The sequence below is a fragment of the Dermacentor albipictus genome, chromosome 2, assembly GCF_038994185.2.
Source record: "Dermacentor albipictus isolate Rhodes 1998 colony chromosome 2, USDA_Dalb.pri_finalv2, whole genome shotgun sequence".
Lineage (NCBI taxonomy): Eukaryota > Metazoa > Arthropoda > Arachnida > Ixodida > Ixodidae > Dermacentor > Dermacentor albipictus.
The window spans coordinates 39791457-39814477 of record NC_091822.1 but is presented as its reverse complement, the minus strand read 5'-3'; the positions used below and the strand labels follow the sequence as shown (position 1 = coordinate 39814477).

Below are 23021 nucleotides of genomic sequence, written 5' to 3'. Positions count from 1 at the left end.
AAGGTTCGTGCCGGCGTCGGCGATTGGTCCGCTTTTCCTTACTTAGCTTGCGGCGGCTCGTCGAAAATCGCGGCGGCATGCAACAGAAGGTTAAGAATGTCGCTAAAGCGCATCCTCAGCAAAGAAGAGTTCGTAGACCGAGGTCGTAAACGTGCCGAAAGTGCTCGAAAACGTTACACCCAGATAAACCCATGCTCTCCGGCAGATGCCAGTTGCCCAAGCGATAGGCGGCAGCCATCTTTTATTCCTTTCGGAACGGGGCTGCCTGCGGCTATTCAGAAAAAAAAGTTCTCTTTTGTTCGGAATATTAATGCAACTTTAACACATACGCGTCACTTTCACGTGATCAGTTTTCGCGATTTAAGGGAGTCGCGTGACAAGCAGGTGAAGTTGGTGCGGGCCGAAAACTTTTCACGGATAGCCAAGGTGTAATGGCGAAAAGGCGTTGAATCAGAAATAACTATTTTTGTTTTGTTCGGTAGAATCATGTATAAGCAATGTGTACAAGTCATATAAGACGGAAAGCTACCGCGATTTTCGTGACGTCGTGTGACAGACAAGCGAAGTGGGGGTCGTCGAAAAACGTTTGGACCCATCGCGGACGGCTGATTGCAGAAGTGGAATAGAAAAGTTTCGAATAGCGTTACGTTATAGCACCCAAGATATGCCAGCGCGGCTTGCCGTGCCGTGCAGCTGTTGCTCTTGATATCAATAAAAGTTAGAGTACCTGGAAATGAGCAGTCACTTTAGTTGCGTAACACAGGCAGAAACCATGCCCGCTCGTCTAGTCACCATCCCGCACGCGCACTGCCCTCTGGCTTCTCCGCTCGTGCCATTATCTCGGCATGGCAGCTGCCGCTATCCTTACAGGCTGCCCATCATTACTTAGTGATGCACGCAACAGCCGCATCACATCAGGGAGAAGCTTTGCGCTATCCTAACTCTCTTCCGTGCGTAATTATGCGAATGACTAAAAACATTTGGAGTCGCATATCTTGGTGCACAGATACGCTAGAAGAATTCTTCGAACTGATCCTGTGTAGAAAGACCACTGCCCCTCACTTTGCAATACAAGTATACCCACTTACTGCATTCAACAAAACATAAGTTATTCAATTTTAGTGAATTGGGCTGCTGACAGCGATAATTATAACCTCACTTTGTGTCCCCCTGACCACGTAAGTTATTTGCTCGGGTTGTTTTTGCGTGCCTCGATGTGCCTAATTTTAAGAAAACCATAAAGCTTAATTGCGAACACTCTCGGATCTCGCTCTCTCTAATGACATAGCATGGATGTTGTGAGCGTTTATTTAAACTTACAGAACAACTTTTTGCATGTATTTTTTAACAATTAGCCGAGATAAATTGATTATCTACATAAGCAAAGCTTGAAACGTTCAGACGTCAATAGGAAAGTTGTGCAGCTTCACAACTATTGCCCAACCCAGGTGCTTCCAACGAGATAGACAGCGTAGCCGTTCTTATTCGGGAAAAACGAAAGCCTGCGGAGTAAAAGAAAATACGACGTGACAGCGCGCTCTGTGCGCCCCAATGCACCGCGATTACAGCGTTCTCACGAGTGATTTGTAAAAATATTGCCAGCGCCGCGCCATCCCTTCATTCGCGAGAAAGGTCTTCAACCTTTGCTCGGCTCTAACATTACCGACAGCGGCTGGCGACGGCGCTCCAAAAAGGCGCTTCGTCAGCAGCCACTCGCACCTGTCAACAAAGAACGCGCCGTCATCAGCCGTTTATTTCGATATGACGAGTAGAGCAATTTCGTTCCATCGTTCATGTCGATGCGGAATAGAAAAAAATACAGCAAAACATGCATCATACATCTGGAACCTGGGCGAGAGAGAGCATCAGTTGTTACAACGCCGCTTTTCTTCGAAGCTGTGCCAGCGGCTGGGTGCATGTGAGCTCCACTGCCTATTACCGTCGTGCCGCGCAGCCATTTCGAAGAATTTGTTTGCAGTGCTTAAAGCATGCCGTACTGAAGCGAGCAGAAGGCAAACATGGTCTTAGCAAATCATATATGTCCGTGTTTGTGCGCTGCTTCACCAGCAAGGTACTATGATCACTCACCAACTAGCCCAAATGGTCTTAGCCTTGGGCGCGGCATGGGACAACAAGAGGAAAGCTGCCAAGGTATACCGAAATCGGCAACGTGGGGTAAGACCTAGTGCGAATACAATAATGAGGAGTTACTTGACGCTGAAAGAAACAGGCAGCTTCAAGAAGACGCGGTACAGAAAGGGGATCATAAGTGAAGAGGGCAAAGGAGACATTTTGGCTTTCATGACTGCAAACCCTCATTCCAGCGTGCGTGATGTGAATGGTGAGGTCGGCATTTCAAAGTCTTCCATGTCAGAAGTTATTATGAAGGCTGAAATGCACACGTATCACCTCTAACTGCATGAACAGCTGCAAGAAAGACTTTCGATACCACCCTGATTTCTGAAATTGGATCCTTGTGAATAGTGACGAACTACCGGATTTTGTTGAGAAAGTGCTCTAGACAGATGAGGCAACCTGGTCGAGAAATTCTCAAGTGAACATCCATATTGCGCATTACTGGAGCGATACAAACTCGCATTAGGTCGCGCAGTCCAGACACCGGTACCAATGGTCATTCAGTGTGTGGTGCAGTATCTTTGACGGAGTATAATTGGCCCCATATTTTTTGGCATTATGCTCGCTACTAAGCTGTGCGTGAATTACATCTTGGAAGGCTCAACCGAAGATTTTCGCTGTGATCTTCCTTTTGTGTTTTTAAAGCGAATGTGGAATCAGCACGACCGTACACCACCTCACAGCAGCATCCTTGCCCCAGCCTGGCTTGACGAAGCCTTCAAACGCCAGTGGGTCGGGTGGCATCGACTAGTGGCATGGCCTGCAAAGTCTCAGGACTTGACACCTCTTGACTTCTTCTTGTGGGGACATGTGAAAGACGGAGTGTACCGCAAACCTACAACTACACCAGAAGCGCTAAGGGCAGAGATTCCCGATGCCTGCAGCGCGATACCGTATTGTGTCATCAAAAAAGCTACATAGGACATGCTCAAAAGTTGCGAATACTGCATTATGGCAGAGGACGACTTGTTTGAACACATTCTTTAGACAGACAGCACGGCGTATAAATCCCTGCAACCCTTATCCTTGAAGAGAGCCATTTGTGTGAAACTTTTGTGCGTCATGGAAAAGGCACGTGGGTAATATGAAATTACAAATTCTCTGCCGACAAGGAATGTACAGGAAGCTAAAAAGCAACCTCCCGTGTCAGTTTACAATTCTTCCTTTCGTGGCAACCAGCGTAATTCATATGACGTTATCAAGCTTGTTATACTGCGTGTTTGCTTGTTGGGGTCTTCCTGCCGAATTCGAACTCATGAGCTTGTCATTTTTCCTCCGCATGCATTCTGCGGGCGTGAGAGTGCAATTAACGCCGCAGAAACTGCAGCCGTGCTCTACTTCAACTGCCACCGGAACCCACTGGCGTTTATCTCGGAAGCAAGCACAACGCAAAGCTCTGTCGTGGTTAACGAAAGGCGTGAAGCGAGCGATGTTTTTTATAAAGCACGTTTGAGAGCACTGTAATCGTGGCGCATGCGGGCGCACGAGCTTGCTGTCACGTGATATTTTTTAAACTCTGCGCGCTTTGATTTCTCCCTAATAAAAACGGCTACGCTTAGTCTATCTCGTTGGAAGTACCGGAGTTGGGCAATATTTGTGGAGCTCCACAACTTTCCTATTGACGCCTGAACGTTTCAAGCTATATTTAGAAAGTTAATTTGCTAAATTACTCAAAAATGACAACGTAATATGGTACTGTAAGATTACATAAACGCTAACAACATCCAGGTGAGTTCTTTTCTGAAGAACGCGTAGACTTCCTTCAAAATCTTGGTCCAAGTTAGCTGGGACACCCTGTATATATATATATATATATATATATATATATATATATATATAAGTTTTGGTAGTTATTTGTCCAACACATTCATGCCGTAATACCCGCCATTGTTCCACGCGGTATATTATTACACTTTATAATCCTTCGCCCTTAGGTTGAACACAGAAACTTAGTTTTTAGTTTTCAAATATGATTAGGTGGTCTCAATATAGTGGAAATGATGCCACAAGAGAAACGTGAAATTGTTTATGGCCGGAACTGCATAGCGCCGGCCTTCTCCGCAATGCCAGCGTGTATGCCGTACCCCGTCTGTCGTCTTCTACAGCTCTTAGCAGCGAGGCATGAAAGGTGATCATCATTACCAACAGGGGGGATATGTAATAAATAAATGCTTTATGTACGTGGATGCATTCACAAAGACAATTTTGCCTCAGCCGTTCAAGTTTTCAGCGTGCAGCCAAAAGTGCCTGCTTTCAAAAGAGGGGGGGGGTGCAAATGGTCAGGAATACTTTGCTCCTCCACTTCTGATAGCGGGGGGGGGGGCATGTGACCTCCATGCCCCCTCCCCCCCCCCGGGTAATTACGCCTATGCGCATTCCACAATGCCCCCACCTCTCCTTGTTCGTGCCCTCAAGAAATCAAGAGGAAAATGCTCACTGTGCGATGCAAATTTAAATAATGCGCAATAAAAAGTGTTCACAGCACAAGACGCTGTGAAGCTGCGACTTTCATGTGCTAGTCTCTTCCTGTAGTGATGCTGCGTGAGATTGCGTTGCAGATATTTTTTGCTCTAAAATCAGCCGGACACTATTTTGGCATTAGCACTAGCTAAATGAAGATGTCACCTGCAGATGTTATTGCATTTTGACTGAGAAAACGCACCAGTTAGCTTGTGGCAAAGCTTGTAATTTCTTTGGAACAATTACATCAAAATGTTAATGTAAATGAAGGAGGCCAAGGAGGTAACACTGATCTTCACTACGTGCTCTTAACGGATTTATGACTCCTTTTTTATTGAAATGAAAAAAAAGAAAAAGACGTAATCACCTTATAATGGTGATGGCTACTCCTTTTCGCAGAGCGGAAACAACTATAAGATTATGTAGGAAAATGAAGAGAAATCACTTCATACGGTCAGAGATCCACAGCACAGTCCTAAACGCGCATGATCATAACAGTATAAAAGTCAAATGCAAGTTGCACCACAATGACTTCGTCATTTAGTTTGTTTACTGATTAGCCTTGTGGCATAAAAGCAACAATTGGGAAAATAGGGTGTCATAGTGGATCCATAAGGCGCCACATTTATATTGAATACGTGCGGTTGCTTTGAAATGCACCCAAATCAAAGGGCACGGCCGCTTTCTGGATAAAGCACCTTTCGGTTCAAGCTACATGCGCACATGCCCGGTGCTATAATCGCTGAGTCATGACGGTACGTTCATAGTGCTTTCAGCACATACGTTTAATCTATTTAAATGTAGTGATAAGCCACTACTTTTTCTCTCATTGTCCAGATCAATCCTCAGTCCGTCTTGCCGACGCTGGTCGACGATGGCTTTGTCCTTTGGGAAAGGCAAGTGACTTCTGATTTTGTGTACAATTACATCGCGTAACTGGGCATCGTTGTAAATTATTTCTTTGTTAAAAGCTGCTATGCTTCGGGCAACTGTTGGGTCATTTCGCTGCTAAACAGGCAATTTTAGCTGATCCTAAAGCGACATTGGTAATCGTGTCTAGAAACTGTGCTACATTGGCATTTCCATGAAATGTCAGTATTAGTGCGTCCCGAAACAAAATTGTTGGCGATGAAAGGTGTCGGTACAAGCGACCTTGACAACATAGCACAAGCGTGCGTCGTCCATTTAAGCAATGCATGCTTGTTTTAGCGATTCTGCACGCATACGTCGCTGTTCCATTTTTGCTTTTCTGAGAAATTCACTCCACGTAGCGCAAAGAAAAGTATGTAAAGAAATCGCAGTCCTTGCAAATTCACAGCGTATTGACACTTTAAGCTTGCCATATTTTTTTATCTCTTAAGTTTACATAGCGTCATTATGAAAACTACACTTGACACCTGGAGAAACCGCGACACTAAAAAAGAACATCATAATACCAGTCACCGTTATTTGCCAAGTACCGTAATTCTTGTGTTGAGGCCTTCTGCCAATTGATGTTTGCTTTAGCATAGAAAAATTTAAAGTCCCTAATAGTGAATCTGGTGTTCCCTGTCGAGGTTCTGTTGCCTTAAGCGACTGGCTACTGAATAATTGTTTCATGTGGTCAGTGTGTTGCCAGGTCATCGACGAGAGTTTGCCGAGAAGTCATTACGGTCAGAAAAAAAACTAATATATAAGGCATCATGAGTTGTATGACATGAACTCATATCACCTATGAACGGGCTTTACGTTTCTTTCTTTTTAATCACCCACTGTGGTTGCTTAGTGGTTATGGTGTTGGGCTTCTAAGCATGAGTTCACGGAATCAAATCCCGGCCGCGGCGGCCACATTTCGAAGGGGGTGGAATGCGGAAACACCCGTATACTTAGATTTAGGTGAACGTTAAGGAACCCCAGGTGGTTAAAATTTCCGACGTGCCTCCCAATCAGATCGTAGACTTGGCACGCTAAACGCCATAATTTTTTAATGTTCTTTTGTCAAATCGATCTGTTCAGTGACCACAAGAACTTTATCTTTTCTTGGACTTTTATCATACTCGTTTGCAAAATGATTTCTTGTGGCGGTCATCTTTATATTAGGACACGCCAAACGGCAAGCCTTTAGTGACACAACCACTGTGTCGCAAATATGTCCAATCACATTTGGTGATGTGACCAGCATAATTCCCTAAAATTCCATCAGCATGTTCGAAAATCCGTATTCCGTATTCGTCCGTAATCGAAAATCCGTATTCGTCTATCTTTTAAAGGTTTTTCCACTGCGTTCACCGGAGTTTCCTTACTTTTTGGTCCTAGCTTAATAATCAGCCTAACGGGAACGTCGTCTAGCGCTGTGGCTGTGCGCTTAGGAATTTTTTCTTCGGCTTTCTTCCAGTTGAAATTTGTCAGCTCCTGCTTCTTTTTCTTCTGGTTCTCCTTCATACTCTTTTTTTTTTCAAATACAACCTCGTCATTGCATTGGAAAGGTTCGGCGGTTATTTTTTGGATGTAATTTATTCCCGCTTCTCCTTCCAGTCTGATTCATCTTCTTGTAGGATATGCTGTTGGATTGTTGTTGACTTCCTGGCTAAGAATGTTATTCGGTTCCAAAATATTCTAGGTGCGGCCTTCTTTTTCTCATGTATTTCTGATAACCAATGTCCACTTCACCTTTTAATTTTGCTTGAGCCAGTATTTGAGCCATAGACTATTTCTCGCAGTATATTTGCCATTTACTGGTTACTCATCATTTACTCATCCAGCGGCAGCTGCGTAAGCGCTTGAGACAGCGCCCACTGGTGGCAACAGTGTGCATAGGACGCCGGTGGCCGTTAAAGCGAGCCTCGACGCGAGTGACAATATGCGTTGACCGGGGCGCAGTCAAAAGAGGGTAGGAAACAAAAAATATTTCGTTGTAATTTGCGATTGAGCATACTTCCTAGTGAATTAGCTGAATGAGACTTGGAAGGACTAGAGGTAAACACGGTGGTAAACACGGTGTTTTCCGTTTCCCTCCCGTGGAAACCCATATATTGAGAGTGGACGGGAATTGCGTAACATTTACAACATCATTGTGAACTGCGTAATTATGAAAAGTAGATGAAACTCGGCGTAATGTTAGTGACGTCTTATCGGCTGGTTGTCTCGTAATTTGTTTGGGGGTAGTTTCAACGAAACAAGAGTTACAGCCGTTTTCTGAACCATACTTCCGCCGTAGACTGCCATAAGTTGACAGAAGGTGGGAATTCGGTAAGGTTTGCAACTTCACTGTGAACCAAATAATCAAAAACAAGTAACTGAAACTCGGCATAATGATATACTCGTCTTAGCGGTCAAGTTCAGTATAATTGTTTCATAATACTTGCATTAGGTGGAGAGCTACAGAGCATTCGAGCAAAACTGGAGACGAAACTTTTTTCGTGTTGACGCGATGCGTAGATGGACGGCCATTGACCACCGCCACGGGGTAACTATATACAGCCTCGCTGTAATATGCGCGAAATTGCAATATGCACGGAGTAAAATAAATTACTGCTTGAGCATCTTCAGGCACATGTTCTCTTCGACAGAACGAAGGAATGCCAATTGGCTGTTATGTTCGGGTGAAACAGGCACCTCTTTTGAATGGCTGCACAACCTGCATGCGTGAATAGACGCTCGGAAGCTAGGGATTTGCTGGAATCGACATGCATGTCATCGTTATGTCAACATACATGCTCCGAACAGGCGCGAATGCTGTGCCTCGTCTTTAGTGGACTGGGAGTGGCCCAATAATCAACGACTGGGTTGCCATAGTATGCCTCGAATTTCGAGGACATTTCAAGCCACCGGCTTCGGGTGCTGCGGTGGCGTGTGCGGTGTGGGAGAAGAGAGGGGAGCGCTCCACTCATCATCATTCGGGATTCGGACGAACAGTCGAGAGCCGGCCTATCACAGCTGCACGTTCACTGTTCGTATGCTGCCATTCTAGTGCGGTTTCGAAATCTTCGCGCAATTCCTGTCAAACTCTCCAAGGCCAATCGCTTATATCGATTAAATGATAGGTGGTGTGCGGATGCGCGTCTCTCACGCGTCCCCTGATATCTTGTTTTCCGGCATAGCTCCTGTCTGCTGCAGTGCGGCTTCGCCGCTTGACCTGGGGCCCGCAGCGGTCGGTGTGGTTGAAGCGCAGTCCGAGAGATGGCGCAAGTGCTGCGCCGCTAACGCCGCCTACCGGCGGGGTTACTTGGCCGCGAAAAGGAGAAAGGTCTTCCTCTTTGGGTGCGCGTGCGCCGATCCATGCTTCTGCGAAACCGTCTCACGAGACCGTCTCACGAACGCGCCAGCATTCGCGTGAGCGTACGCGCGAACGACCAGGCGTTCGGATCCAGCATGGGGCGAACATATTTGCTCGCTATCCGGTAGCGGTGAGTCGGACTTCCTAGATTGGTCGCGCGCCCATCGACATGTATTGTGGATAGCAACTCGACTAGCATGCATTGGTCTATGAAAGGTGCAATAAATGCACTGGTGATTGTTTGCACTGCTGTGTTGTCGTTCCTTTGTGCCAAGAGTCCGGGTCCGAACCCCACAGTGGTCATCGATAAAGATAAATCATGTTGTGGGCTACTTTTAATCAATTATTCGTCCATTGATATTACCAACCCTACATTGAGCAAAGCGGGGGAAAAAAAAGAAAGAAGGTGAAGAGCCGCGGTGGGGGAGGGTGGGCGGAGGCGCTCTTGGTTGATCTCCTGTGGCAGTCTCTACGGGTTCTGTGTGCGCTCTGGGCGTACCGCCTTCATCCCGTGATCGAGAGGCCGAGCGAGAAAGACGTAGCAGCGAAGGAAGCAGCGGCTGGCCGAGGGCGAGTCCACCGACCCCGAACTCGTCGCCAAGTGCAATGCTCGAGCTGCACTAAGTCCGACAAAAGGCGCGGGGTTGGTGTGGCCAAAAGGCTCCAGAAGAGAAAGAATGGAAAATGAGTAGCATGAACAGCGCATTAGGAAATTGCTTGAAATAATAAATACTGTACGTTTCCGTACAGTGCTTTGCCATCTTTCATCATCATCAGCAGCAGCATCATCATCAGCCTGTTTTATGTTCGCATCAGGACGAAGGCCCCTCCCTGCGGTCTCCAATTACCTCTGTCCTGTGCAAACCGATTCCAGCTAGCGCCCGTGAATTTCCTAATTTCGTCGCTCCATCTAGTCGTCTGCCGTCCTCGACTGCGTTTCTTTTCTCTTGGTTTCCACTACGTAACCCTCATGGTCCAACGGTTATGTAACCAGCCCATTACATGACCTACCCAGCTACATCTTTTTTTCTCTTGATGTCGATTAGAATATCGGCTATGCCCATCTCTCCTAATGGCACTTTACACTCTAAAAAATATAGAAAAACTGACATAAAAGATACAAACTATAAAATAGGCTATGAAGAAAACTGCCAGACTTACACAAAATCAAAGCATTTTTAAAACATTCTACGCACTGTGCAAAAAAAGGGAATAGCAACCAAACGCTCGTGCCTAACCCGCGTTCGCGATGTGAAACGTCACAGAACTTGCAAACACACTGCGGACGCGAAATAAGAAACGTTAGCCCGTAGCACGAATATGTAAGGCGCATCGGACTATTCGAAATAATTTCGAATCATCAATAATTTTCCATATTGCTCTTTTAGAGGTGGTTCACGCTTCCACAAAACTAATATGCTTTACAGTTAGGTGTGTCAATTACTTATGAGATTAGGACGTTGTCATACCCGCCGTGGTTGCTCAGTGGCTATGGTGTTAGGCTGCTGAGCACGAGGTCGCGGGATCGAATCCCGGCCACGGCGGCCGCATTTCGGTGGGGGCGAAATGCGAAAACACCAGTGTACCTAGATTTAGGTGCACGTTAAAGAACCCCAGGTGGTCGAAATTGCCGGAGTCCCCCACTACGGCGTGCCTCATAATCAGAAAGTGGTTTTGGCACGTAAAACCCCATAATTTAGGACGTTGTCATAAAGGAGCGACCGCCTTATATTAGCACTCGTTCTAGGCGATGCTCTCCCGCACTTAAACTAAGCTATGGCGTTACAATGTATTAGATAAAAATGAATACATGTAGGCTTTTTAGTGCTCAGAACATAGCCCGTTTTGGGTGTAGGACACATAGCCCCTTCACTCAGTGTTATCTGCGTGATGTTATCCTAAGTGGATACGATCCCTAAAGGCGATATGCTAACGTTTAAAGAAGTATTATAGGGATAAGAAATATGCCTTAGTCTTGCCGTTACTAAGTACTGAGAAAATAAAATCGTTAATTGAAAAGCAAAGAAAGGTTTTGAAGGCAAATGGGAGCAAAAATATTCCGAACAACTCAAAAAAAGTTACTCCCAAGCAGAGGCCTTGGTTTGGTCCCCTTTCCCAAATAAAAACATCCTCAGAATGCTTTCTTTTTTCCAATGGGGCAGTATACGCTCTGCTGTTTCAATGCTCTGCTGCCCCTCTGTAGGGTCAACGGAAACAAATAATTGAGCCTGCGCCCAAAACATTGTACATCCACGCTGTCTGTGCTTTTGGAAACTTAATCCATCAAAGCCAATTTTAATATAAATGAACGGATTTTTTTCATTCCGAGAAAAAGCACTCCTACCACGAACCGGAAAGTGCTCTAATCGCCACCAGTCTGGTAGCGCCCTACGAAGACATCGCATAAGGCACATGCACTATCAGGTTTCAAGCCCTCTGCTCGGTAGAAACTCCCCAGTCGGATTATTTTTAGTGGGCTAGGAAACAACAGCCCCTTTCTTCGTGTGTCTAGCGACTGTAAAAACACGAAAACGCTTGTCTGGTAAGGCGAAATGGGGCGGAGGACCATTGCGTTCTGGTAATTAGGACAGCCTTCCCCAGTTTTTGTCATTAGGGGCAGCGCTGACACGCAGCACTGATCATTAGAGGCTTGCCGCGAGCTCGTTCTCGATACTCTCGGTGTAGTGCACGACTTGGCAACTCACTTGAGGTTTTCTTATTTATAAGGAAGTATAACATAGGAAGTATTCAATATCGCTGTCAACGACTACCACATATTGCTCTGAACAAGATAAAGGAACTGCACTTCCCAAAGCAGCAACAGAAAAATGTCACATGAAAAAGAGTTTCTCAAATTGAATGAGCATCATAACGTCCTCAAAGCTCTTTAAGAGATTACGAGATAAAAGCGCAATGTTTCTTTTTGCTCGCAAATTTTATGCAGTGAAGGGTTTCGTAGTCATTGTACTTAGATAACAACACGTCAACTAATTTTAAATGCACACTATGAATGACCTATTAAAGATATAAGGCTACCGAGAGTGATCTGTAGGTCAACTATGGCGGAAACCCGACTACGAGCGAGATCACTCCGAAACCATCGTGCTCACGAAAAAGTTGAACTATAATTGGGGCTAAGCATAATGTCACATTGGAAAAGGTGCCGTCACAAAGTATTCCCACATTTGTAGCGTGAGTAGGAATCGGCACTGGATCGGTTAAGATCACAAAAGAGCACGAACTGCATACTTCGCAGATAACTTGCACTTCAGCAGAAAACGAAAGAAGCAAGCAAGCTGTCGTAAACCAAGTGTATGCTTCATATTGTGCGTGTCTTAAGCTTGAAAAAAATTGACGAATGACAAATAATAGAGCTAGACAATTTTCCATGCGATTCAGGAGGCAACTGCTATTTGGGAGCATGTGAGGTTACCACGAAGTATGCGAGATTGATTTCCGTCAAACTGCCACCGTGGCTGTTATACAGTGCCCGTGATACTCTGTGTTGGCTTCCGTCTTTCGCAATTCATGTACTGTCGCGAGCACAAATACGCAACTTGACTGCAGAAACTTCAAAAAACAAAGCTTTGATAGGCACGGTCACAAAGCTCTTAGTAGCAGTGGTGTTTTGATAGCATTTTACCATAGCCTTGTGTCGGATAAAGTGCTATGCTATGCTACGCAGGATCCGCTGAGTTTGGCGAAACCCGCCATCTTGTCGCACTCTGTGACGCCCCAAGATGAAAGTACTAATGGTGCCAAGACAATGTTTGTCCCTCGGCGCGCCTCCGATTTCATAGATTTACCTAGATTCACTTTGGATGGCTGTCATCACTTCGGCGTTGCCTTATGGGGGGTCGACAAACTGGAGCCCACGTTATCAAACCGTCGGTGCATGATCGGTGCCTTCTTTCACTTATTTGTCGTTCCACCCAGTATGCTACATGCACAAGCAAGTTATAAGGTAAATGCATTTACTACTCACCTAAATGTGGTTTATAAGCATTTTAATGTTTACAAGCTGTCCACGGAACACGTATTAGATTATTATGTAATTTATTACGTTTCGCGTTACACGGCAAGCCAATGCCCCTTTTCCTCTTTTCTCTAGAAGATGAAAGCAATCTAGAAGATGAAGACATGTGCGCGGCTCGCTACGCGCTCGCCTAGCACAAATTGGCGTGCGCCTGGTATTCGCACAGGGCTTGCAGCAGATCGCTCGTTGCTCGCACTAAAGCAAGGCTGCGAGACGAAGTAAGCATCGCCTGCGCAGAAGTGATTTGTCGTGCGCTGACCGCGTAAGCGCGCCGCAATGCCGGAAAACATCCATACATGCAAATGGTCAGAAAACTATGCTTTATTTGCTTTTAAAATGCGTACACCTTCATACGGGGTAGCGCCGAGCAATGGCACCCCTAGCGATCCATGGCTTAGAACTAACGCATGTAAGGGTCTTTTAGCTCACGCGACTGTTAATTGCCTGCCAGCACATCCATGTCAAGTTTGACTCCAGTAGCACTGCACTTAACCTGCACACGCCGCTTAAGAGGTGGCGCTACAATTTTTGACAATAACTTCTATTTCTTGCTTTTGAGCTACCAAGAGTGGGCCCCACCAAGTTCAAGGTGTGGTTCCCTGTCTCCCAATGCAGATTGAGGCTCTCCAGGTTAGCATCCATTAAATATGGGATACACATGTGTGCGGCCCATTTATCACTGTGAATGGGCCGGTTGAACATTGCCATCAGTAATAGAGCCTAGCGTCGCCGCGTATCGTTGGCCGACCTTAACAAGTCGCAGCTCCTCTGTGGGTGCACTGGCCACGCCGAGGACTTATTGCTCGTGATCTGCAATACCGCCGTAATTTTGGTGGCTTGGCGGAACGTTGTCGCCCATTCTCAAGCGGCCTCGATGATACTTTTGCTTGCCGCAAAGAAGACACTCGTCAATTTGCACTATCTTCCCGGGGACACCAAGTGTAGATCGTGCCATGAGCTCGTTCCTCACGACCACACGGGCGTAGTTTCCACTGTCGGCGATGGCGGGTTCCGACAGAGGAAACAAGTCGCCGGTCATCGCCTTCAACAGCCACACGTCTTCGCTTTTGCTCACGCAGTACGTGAGCCAAATCATTTGCTGCCTGGCCAGGTGGACGTTCGGGCGACTGCGGCGGTCCGTGCTGGCGAAGTAACTTCCTTCGCTTCTCTGCGCGTGCTGTGCAGTGGTTCCGTGTGACTGAGACAGCTGCTTTCTGTACCTGTTGCACTGGAAGGCAGCCCGGCGTCTATTCTGAGCCTTCCATTATAATGTGACCACTTCGCATTCGGAGGCTGGTTGATACGGGTTTAACCCCAGGTCCTTACAGGTGCCCCAGTACAACGATGTTGCTGCCGAACCTAGCGTCTGGGGCGCGGCGGATGCACAGCGCTTGGAGCCGGAGCGAGCCGAAGCGATCGCACGAACACTTCCTCCGCAGCTCCCTCACACTAATCTGTGGACGGAAAGCCTAATTTGCCGGCCATGCTGTCTCCGCAGAAAAAGGTCTTCGCCTAACTCGTCCCACAGGTGGCGCACTGACGCTTTGTAATGGCGAAAATGACGCCGAAACTCTACGTCAGTCATGTAGGTGAAAGGGTCTTGACAGTCATATTGAGAATTGCTGCTGCTGGATGCGATGCCACAGGCTGCTGCTGCCCGCGCTGTGTTCCTGCGTGCAACTCGGGGTGAGGGGGTGGGGTCACGATCGGGCGAGTTTGACACCAGTTCGCTTGTAAGCCAAAACCATCGGTCACGCCCTGTGCGAGGCATGTAACTCTTGTGCGCGCAGTACTGCAAATAAGAAACACAACTCCTGCCTGACCACATTAGAGAGAACATTGTAGTAGACCCTATCCCCAAGAACATGCACCCCACCCACAGTCAAGAGAGAAGAGCGGCGCGTGCCCGCATGTTGCACAAACACTGTTTCAGAGACCCGGATACATACTACACGGACGCTAGCCCGGATCCCTCGTCACCACACCGCGGGCCTAAATAAACACTCGTGTCGTCAATCAGGGGAGCCTCTGCCTCCATCCGCGCAACATGCAGCTTAGCGGCAGAAGCAGCAGTGATCGCTCTCGCACTTCACGACGCCGAGAGCAAGGGAAGGTCCGCCCACGTCCTTACGGACTCACAAGCGGCTTGTCGTTTATGCATGAATGGAACACTCCCTATACAAGCCATTCGAATCCTGGGCCGCTCACTGGAATGGACGCACGGTATCGTCTGGTGCCCCGGGCACGACGGCCTGCGGGGCAACGAAGAGGCGGACTGCGCAGCTCGAGGTCTCACTAGCCGAGTGGCAGACCACACCGTTCTTGAGCCCCCGAGAGACCGACGAGCGACTCACGAATTATTGCCCACAAGTCAGCAAATACTACAGGACCAACGACTCGAAAGAACACAGTACGCTCCCCCACATCAAGCTCTCTGTAAACTGCAGGTAAGGGACTGGCGCCGCCTGCAAACGAACACATACCCACACTTTTTTCGTGCACACGCAATCTCCTCAGACGTCCCGGACAAGTCCCTGGTGTAGCAGCCACACAGCCACACTCGCGCACATAACACACGAATGCACCGACCATCCGGGCGACGCAATTTCGCCACGAGTCACAACACACACACTCACTACGTGGTCTTGGGAGGCGAGACTCTACGAACTGGACCTGGGAAGCCAACGGGCGACCCTCGACCAGGCCCGGCGAGTCGCGATCGCCAGTGGAGCCCCGTCAGAGGGAACCACCCAGGAATAAACCACGCAATGGTTTCTGCAATAAAAAAGTTCCGTCCTCCTCCTCCTCCTCGACCCACCACAGGTGGACCACGCCCAACTTATTTTTTTTTGGCAACAGCGACGCGGTGCTGAGATGAGAGGCATATTTTGACAGCCGGAATAACACACGCACACCGCACTGTCATTGGTTCGTTGTGCACCGATGACAGTGCGCAAGTATAGAAGCACCCGTATAAAAAAAGGATTACCACCTCTTCCATTCCATGAACATGGTCGAACAGCGAAGCTGTGGTAGTTACACCGAGTGATACACCATACAAGTCAAACTCGCAAGCAATATGTATTTTAAATATTTTGTTTCACCATTTTGCCCTCATTTTACTTTTGCGGGCTTCGTGTGGTAAGCATAATTTAGTAGTGGTTTTTGCGGTTCTCCCAAAGCTTTCTTTGTGCGTGAGGCAGGCCCTACGACCACGAGCCCGTTCACGAGCCAACTCTCGCTAACGTTCGCGGTAGGCAGCTTCTTCGTCAGGATAACGCCCTGCCCGTGATCTTCCCATGGTTGTATCTGGGATGGAATGTGCGGAACAACTCATCCGAAGCTCCGTGTATTGGGCGCAAGACCCACCACTGGAGATGCGGGTTCTGCACTTGTTTTAACTATTGGTTGGATTGGTTTGACGATTGACGTGACTGCCGGCAGTTTTTGCTGGCGCAAGAAGTGGTGCCGGCCACGCAGTCCTGCTATCATGTTTCAATCGCTGTGCACTGTTAGTTGGCCGCAAAGTGCCAGCATAAGATTTGTTTCTTTCGGACCAGGGCGGAATCAATTGACGATAAATTTGATCCCGATCTGGCTCGATCGCCGAAAACGCACCGTGTGACAACTGCATAAGATTCGCGTATAAGATATCATTCTGAAAGGGGGGAAGGGGTCACTCCAATCTCCGTCCGCCTGTTGAGCTCTTCTTTTCCTCTCTCGTTAGGTCATGTGATCCCTCTTTAGCGAAGTCCGACAACGACGGCACAGGGTCCGCTCAAATAGCTTCACTGTAAAACAAAGCGTTGGCTGTGGCTGGCTTATGCTTATATCTTCTTGGGCTGTGATCGTCCAACAACACAATTTCATTGCGTGCATGCTGCCGACGTAGCGCACAGCAGATGATTATCGGCACGTCACTGTAGCTGCTCGCATGGCATCGATGCGCCGTGGTGGACAACGGCGCTGAGGAGTGCGTAGTGTTCTCGAGCGACAATGTATCACAGCTCTCGTTTGAGATGGCTGCTCAGTCATCGGTGACACATCGGAGTCACACTGTCCCAAACAGGGTCAGCGTAGAGAATCGCTAGCTTTTCCACACCCAGTCCGATGGCATTTCTGCGTCACAAGCACTGCGCACTAAACAGTTGCAACACCTTTCTCCGTTCGAACTCTCATTTAATAACTGCACACAAGAGCTGTTAGCTGCAAAAAATGCGATTACTACGGTGTCGTTATGATATCCAGCTGCGATCGCTGTTCGCTCTAGCAGAGGCGATCCGCAAGCACCGTGGAGCACAAAACACATTAAAATACTGCGTACATGCGCACAGAGGCACTTTCACTGGGGAAGCGAGTACAAGCAATGCATTACGTCTCAGTGCAGCACGCTCTTATTCACAATTCATCGCTGGGGCTTCGCGCATACATATAAATTCGTACATTTTCACTGTGCTGCGGCAGTACGGACCCCAGAGCACGTCCCGTGCCACCATTTTCAGCGACAGCCGTTACTCCCGTCTCTAGTCATTGATTGCCGTTTTCAGAGGGTGAAACGGCTGCCTTCATATTCTCAGCTAAGTGACTGCGGTGAACAGCCAAGCAGCGGCACTGCATTACCATTCCACTAATAAACGGAGAATGGTCAGATTTTTTTATGGCTGACTTCATAGAGAACAGCACTGCAGCGCCCCTGGCGACTGCTCCTCATATGAACTCCCTTATGCTTGCCACCTTCTAAAATTCCCCCTTTGTACGCTTTCGCCTCATGGTTGTCACTTGCGGAAATAAAAGTGCAATATTTAATAATTTGTTCGAGCTCCGTATTTCAACTGAAATATATAGTATTCAAAGCGAAAAATAGATACCTTAAGAAATAAATTCTTTATTTCATTTCTTGTATTTTAACCCATTCGATCGAGGGAAAGTGTAGGTGCAAGACTGCTTCACGTGTGCTTTGTTCGCATTCGACACAGGATAGAAAGACAATGCCCGAAAGAAGAGGCACACCCTTGAGGCGCCCGAGAAAAGACTGTTTCACATGGCGAGATTGGGGCGAAAGAAATCATTCTGCCGCGCACGTCGCAGAGCCATTTTCGCTGACAGCTTTGACATGCGTCTGCGGCCGCGTGATTTCCGTCGCAGGGATGCGCAAGGTTGCCCCCTGCTCACGAAGTATCCATGTTCACATCGTTAAACAAAAACAACATGGAAACTAGTCAAAATGGAAATTTTTCTACTATTATTTGATAATAGACTAAGCACACCATTTTTTAACGTTTAAAAGCGTTGAGACTTTAGGACACCTTGCAGATGCGGTGAGTGAGACGCTGCACAACACCGCAAGTAGGAGCGTGCGGCTTGTGCGGCATCAGTGGGGTGGTTCCGTATAGTACACTCTAGTGTCGTTGTTACTACGGAAGCCGCAACTTTTTTCCAGGATGACTATTTCCTTTGCAGAAGAACAAGCTACTACTGAGTGTGCATGTACTATTGAGCTGGCACAATTGCAGCGATGAAGAGGTTGACGACGGTGGCGTCCTTCTCCCTACCTGGATAGCGTGCAGCTTCTCCTTTTAAACAAATTGCGTAAGTGGAAGAAAAAGAAATTATGAAGCTCTAAAGCCGCAGGGACTGGTGGCTACGCCGTATTAAAACATAACTAAATCTGGCGCGCGACATTGCTCCACAGAGCTAACAACGCAGGATAAAATAGGAAAGCACCAATTTGACGGTGCTTTGTTTCGTCACACATTGCGCCGCCCACTTCGCGCCGATCACTACGACTGTGTGACGGCGCGACCAACTTGTGCAGAGAGCCCACGACGTCGCGGCGGTAACTGAGCGACAGAATTTGCTGTGTCGCTGACTGAAAATCGCGCCATGTGAGACAGCCTAAAGGCGTGCTAAGCGGCTCATGGCAAGTGCGCAGACAGACAGCCGGACAGTCACGGTATTGCTAAGTTGCGATAATCCGTTGATAACAATACGCGGCGCTGGCGCGTTTTGTTGCGCAGCCTTCTGTGCTTCAAACGTGGAAGCAGCGGGCCGCGCTTATGTTGTCATACGCGGCTTTTTGTCTACATATTTTTTCGCCTGCAGCTTTTGCTCGTTCCACGCTAGCTCCGTTCATTCACTACTGTCGAGCAAAGTTGCGGAAACTCGTGCGAAGAAGAAACTCGGCGTATCCTGCATAGCACCCCTGGTTGCGTCACCTTTGAATTCTTCTGCGTGGGAGTTCTTTATTTCATTTTATTATTGATACCCTCAGCACAGTCATCAGTTATTACAGTAGCGAAAATCTTACTCGGATAACTATAAGTCAATGTTTGAATGCCAACTAATGACATTCACGCGAAAAACACCAATTCATAGGTTTTCCTATTATATAATTACACATATAGTATCTCAGGCATCAGTATATAAATATCTAGGCGTAAATCTTACACCGACCCTTTCCTGGGCCTTTCACATCACACCCATATGCGGATACACTTCCAAATTTCTTGGGTATATTAATCGCAACTTGTGTCCGTAAATTAGCATTCCTATCATTTTTACGTCCAAAGCTTGAGTTCGCGTCCCCTATATGGTCTCCCTACCATGAATACTTAATCCGCATGTTAGAAGCCATCCAAAACCGAGCTAGTCGATTCATTTCCCAAAATTATCGCTACCAGTCAACTGTTACTCAAATAAAGCTTGACCTTTTCCTTCAAGCACTGAGTAGCCGACGGGACATAGCACTCCTGTCTTTGCTCCATAGATATGTTCACCAAATGGAGCCATCAAACTTGCCACTGGAACGCGTGTCTTGCACATCACGGCATTATAATGCTTTAATCCTCACTCGCATTTATGGCAACACTCACGCACTGAACTTCTCTGCTCTACTACAAGCGATTCGGTTATGGAATGGTCTTCCTAACAGCACTGTCGATCAAATGAGCAATGATAAATTCACACAACTACTGAACTTGCAGTTTTCATCATAACAAATATTTTCATCTGTACACATGTAATGTCATATAACACGTGTCACATATGTACCATGTCTTTTTTTGTTGTTGTTTCAGTTTTATGTGCTTGCGCTGTGTACGTTATTTTGCGCCAGTGATACGTCCCTTCTTATGTTACCACGAACTGCACATTTCATTAATTTCCCGACAACTCTATGTATTGATTTAGCGTTCTTATTTCTAACACGGTTTGGCGAGCACGTGATCAGTATAAAAAGCTTTAGCTCTCAAATTTTTTTTAGCGCTTATATATCTGCTTTCTCTTGCCATTTGTTCAATGACGACCCCCTTACTCAACGCCGCCCTTGTGGCCTGTAAGGTACTTTGAAATAATAATAATAACAAGTAAAAAAATTGAAACAGCTACAGGCTGAGATATAGGGCATAAAAAGAGTCACTTGCCACATAAGTATTTCGAAGTTGTAATAAGGTATAAGCGGGGCGGTGAAATGTTTACATAGGTACACTGTTCGGAACTACATTTCATTGAGCGCAATAACACAGAATCCAAATATTTAAAAATAATAGACAGATAATACTGTCTGGAAACATGCTCGAATTCATCTACCTGTTTAGGAAACAAGATAATTTTTACGGCAATCGTTCTAATTACTATGCCTATCCGTGTGATAATCATTTCGTCTGATCACAAAGTAATTCTTGTCTTATGTAAACCCAGGCGCACTTCTGCCGTCACCTTCGCCGTCACTGTCGGCGTCGCCATGAGGGTCTGTATAAAATTGAAGGGCGCTAAAATCGTCGCCGGCGCTGTAAGCTGCATGTGCGCATGAAAGCGTGCGAGGGTGAGCGCGCTTTCATGCGCACATGCTTTCATGGATCGCGGCTCAATCTCGCGCACGCAACGAAGGAAAGAGGGGAGTAAGCGCGCCGTCTTCCGTCGCGCGCACGGCTTCGTGGAGAGGGCAGGAGGCGCGTTCTACTCCGGGCGGCCGCACGCGCCCGGCCGCGCCGCTGTATCTTGAAAGTCATCGGCGACGGGCAGAGTCCGCGCTGTGCTGTGCTTTCGCGGCTTAGGTCGCGCTGAACTGAGCGACAGCACGAACGTCAATTCGCTCGCTGCTCCTGCAGCGTTTCCTCACTGCCGCGTTTCGACAACGAGTTTCCGAGGTCATCGAGTTTTATGTGTTCATGTTCGCTTGTGTGCTCGTGACACCATGCTTGGCTGTTTTGTTAGTGCGCCTGTGTTTACAAGAGCATATGGTCGATAAAGGTACTATCATTTTCTTCGTATGGCTGTCCAGTAATTTGCTGTCGCAATCGATGCTTGGGCTTTTGGGCGAAACTGCGATTTTTCTTTTACAAGTCAACGAACAATGTGAAAAGACAATTTGAGCCAATAAAGTGCCGGTTCCGGGTTATCTATATCACCGTTCCACTCTGGTCCGAGGACAAAACAGGAAACTGAACGGTGACAGTGCTTAAAGCGGCACTAAAGCAATACAATAAATCAGTTGAGACTAATAAAGCATTGTTTGAGAATCCTGCAGGCAGTCATTTCGAAATAAGAGTTTGATTATGAGACCAGAAAATGAAGGTCGAAGTATTAGTATTTCAGTTTCGCACCGAAATCTCGGCTTGGCACGTCAGTGTGACGTCAGGGATTCCAAAGTATGTTTTCTCATTTCGGCCGCGTTGGCTGAGTAAGGGTTCCCGAAACTTGCCATGTTCAATATTTGGTTCCTTTAGTATACAATGTAGTCAATCTGTGCCACTATATATAATTGGTAGGCCCTGGCAGATGACATCAATATCCACGACGTCACAGCGACGAGGTGCGAGAACTTGAAGGAGGGATCAGAATCAGAATCAGAATCGGTTTTTATTGAGACCATTAGAATGATTACAAGTTGTTAATATTCAGGAGGAGGTCCCGGAGTCAAAGACTGCAATGGGACCTCCTTTACAAAGTAAATGTAATAAAACAAAAGTACAGCAGTTTTCAACACATTGGTAAAAAATTACAGGTTTTAGTATGAATACCATTATTGGAGAATTACATATGCATAAATGTCATGAAAAAAAGCTCTGTAACACAATCTCGTTGACAACTGATGAAGTAACTGCGTAGATGACGTGACGAACACAGTAGAATTTGTTAACTCGAATGTATATGTGATGCAAGAACAGAAACCTAACGGTATGGCAATGAAAATGAAATGAAGGGACCCTGAAAGAAATGTTATGAGTATGGACTAGGCATCAGTATTCGACATAATGTAATCTTTTAGTTGTTTCTTGAATTCGTGAATTTTAAGTGTTTTTATGTAAATTGGTAGTGTGTTCCAAAATGCGATAGATGAAAAATGGACGCTCTGTTTGCCATAATTAGTATGAATTTTAGGTAAAATGAAGTTCCTATTTATTGCAAACCTGGTGATATTAGTATTTAATAGAGAAGACTGTGGTAACAAGCTATCGCGTCGTGTGTAATTGATTTGGCGGAACAAAAAGGTACCTAGATTATATTTAACGAGTTGTGTGACTGTAAGAATGTGATTATTTCGTAAAAGATATGAGGCGTTGTTATTATATGGGCTAAACGTAATTATCCTAATAGCCTGATTCTGTAGAATTTGCAATGAGTTTAAATGGGTTACGTGTTTCCCCAGCAAGTAACGCAGTAAATGATGTGGGAATGAATAAATGAAAAGTATAATGATAGTAATATTTGATGGTCAAATGTGTTTCGTGCTTTTAGAAGTACCCTAATCCCGTAGGCAATCTTCTGTTTTAGTTTGGTTATGTGTTCAGTAAATTTAAGATGTTTGTCTACTTCTATGCCAAGATAATTGCATGAAAAACTTGCAGGGATAGGACTTCCGCCTAATAAGATAGGAGGAATGGAGTGAAGTGTTCGTTGGTGGGAAGTGAATACAACAAATTTTGTTTTAGACGGGTTTATCTGTAGCTGGTTAGTTTGGCACCACTCCATCAGGCTGTGTAAGTCGCTATTAAGGTTAGATACTAAGGTTGTAATACATTTATTGGGATTAATAATAGTAGTATCATCTGCATAAAGTATACATTTCGAAAAGGACAGGCAGTTAGGCAGATCATTCAAGTATAATAAAAACAAAAGCGGACCCAATATGGA

The 23021-nt window shown here is 46.4% G+C and overlaps 1 protein-coding gene across 1 annotated transcript in view; it reads left to right on the top strand.

The window, feature by feature from the left end:
- Positions 1 to 23021, top strand: part of LOC135918264 (glutathione S-transferase 1-like) — a 49555-nt gene that overhangs the window by 10852 nt on the left and 15682 nt on the right. The window contains exon 3 of the mRNA XM_070532840.1: positions 5434 to 5492. Within this exon, the coding sequence (XP_070388941.1) occupies positions 5434 to 5492 (59 nt within the window). The remainder of the gene's footprint in view (positions 1 to 5433; positions 5493 to 23021) is intronic.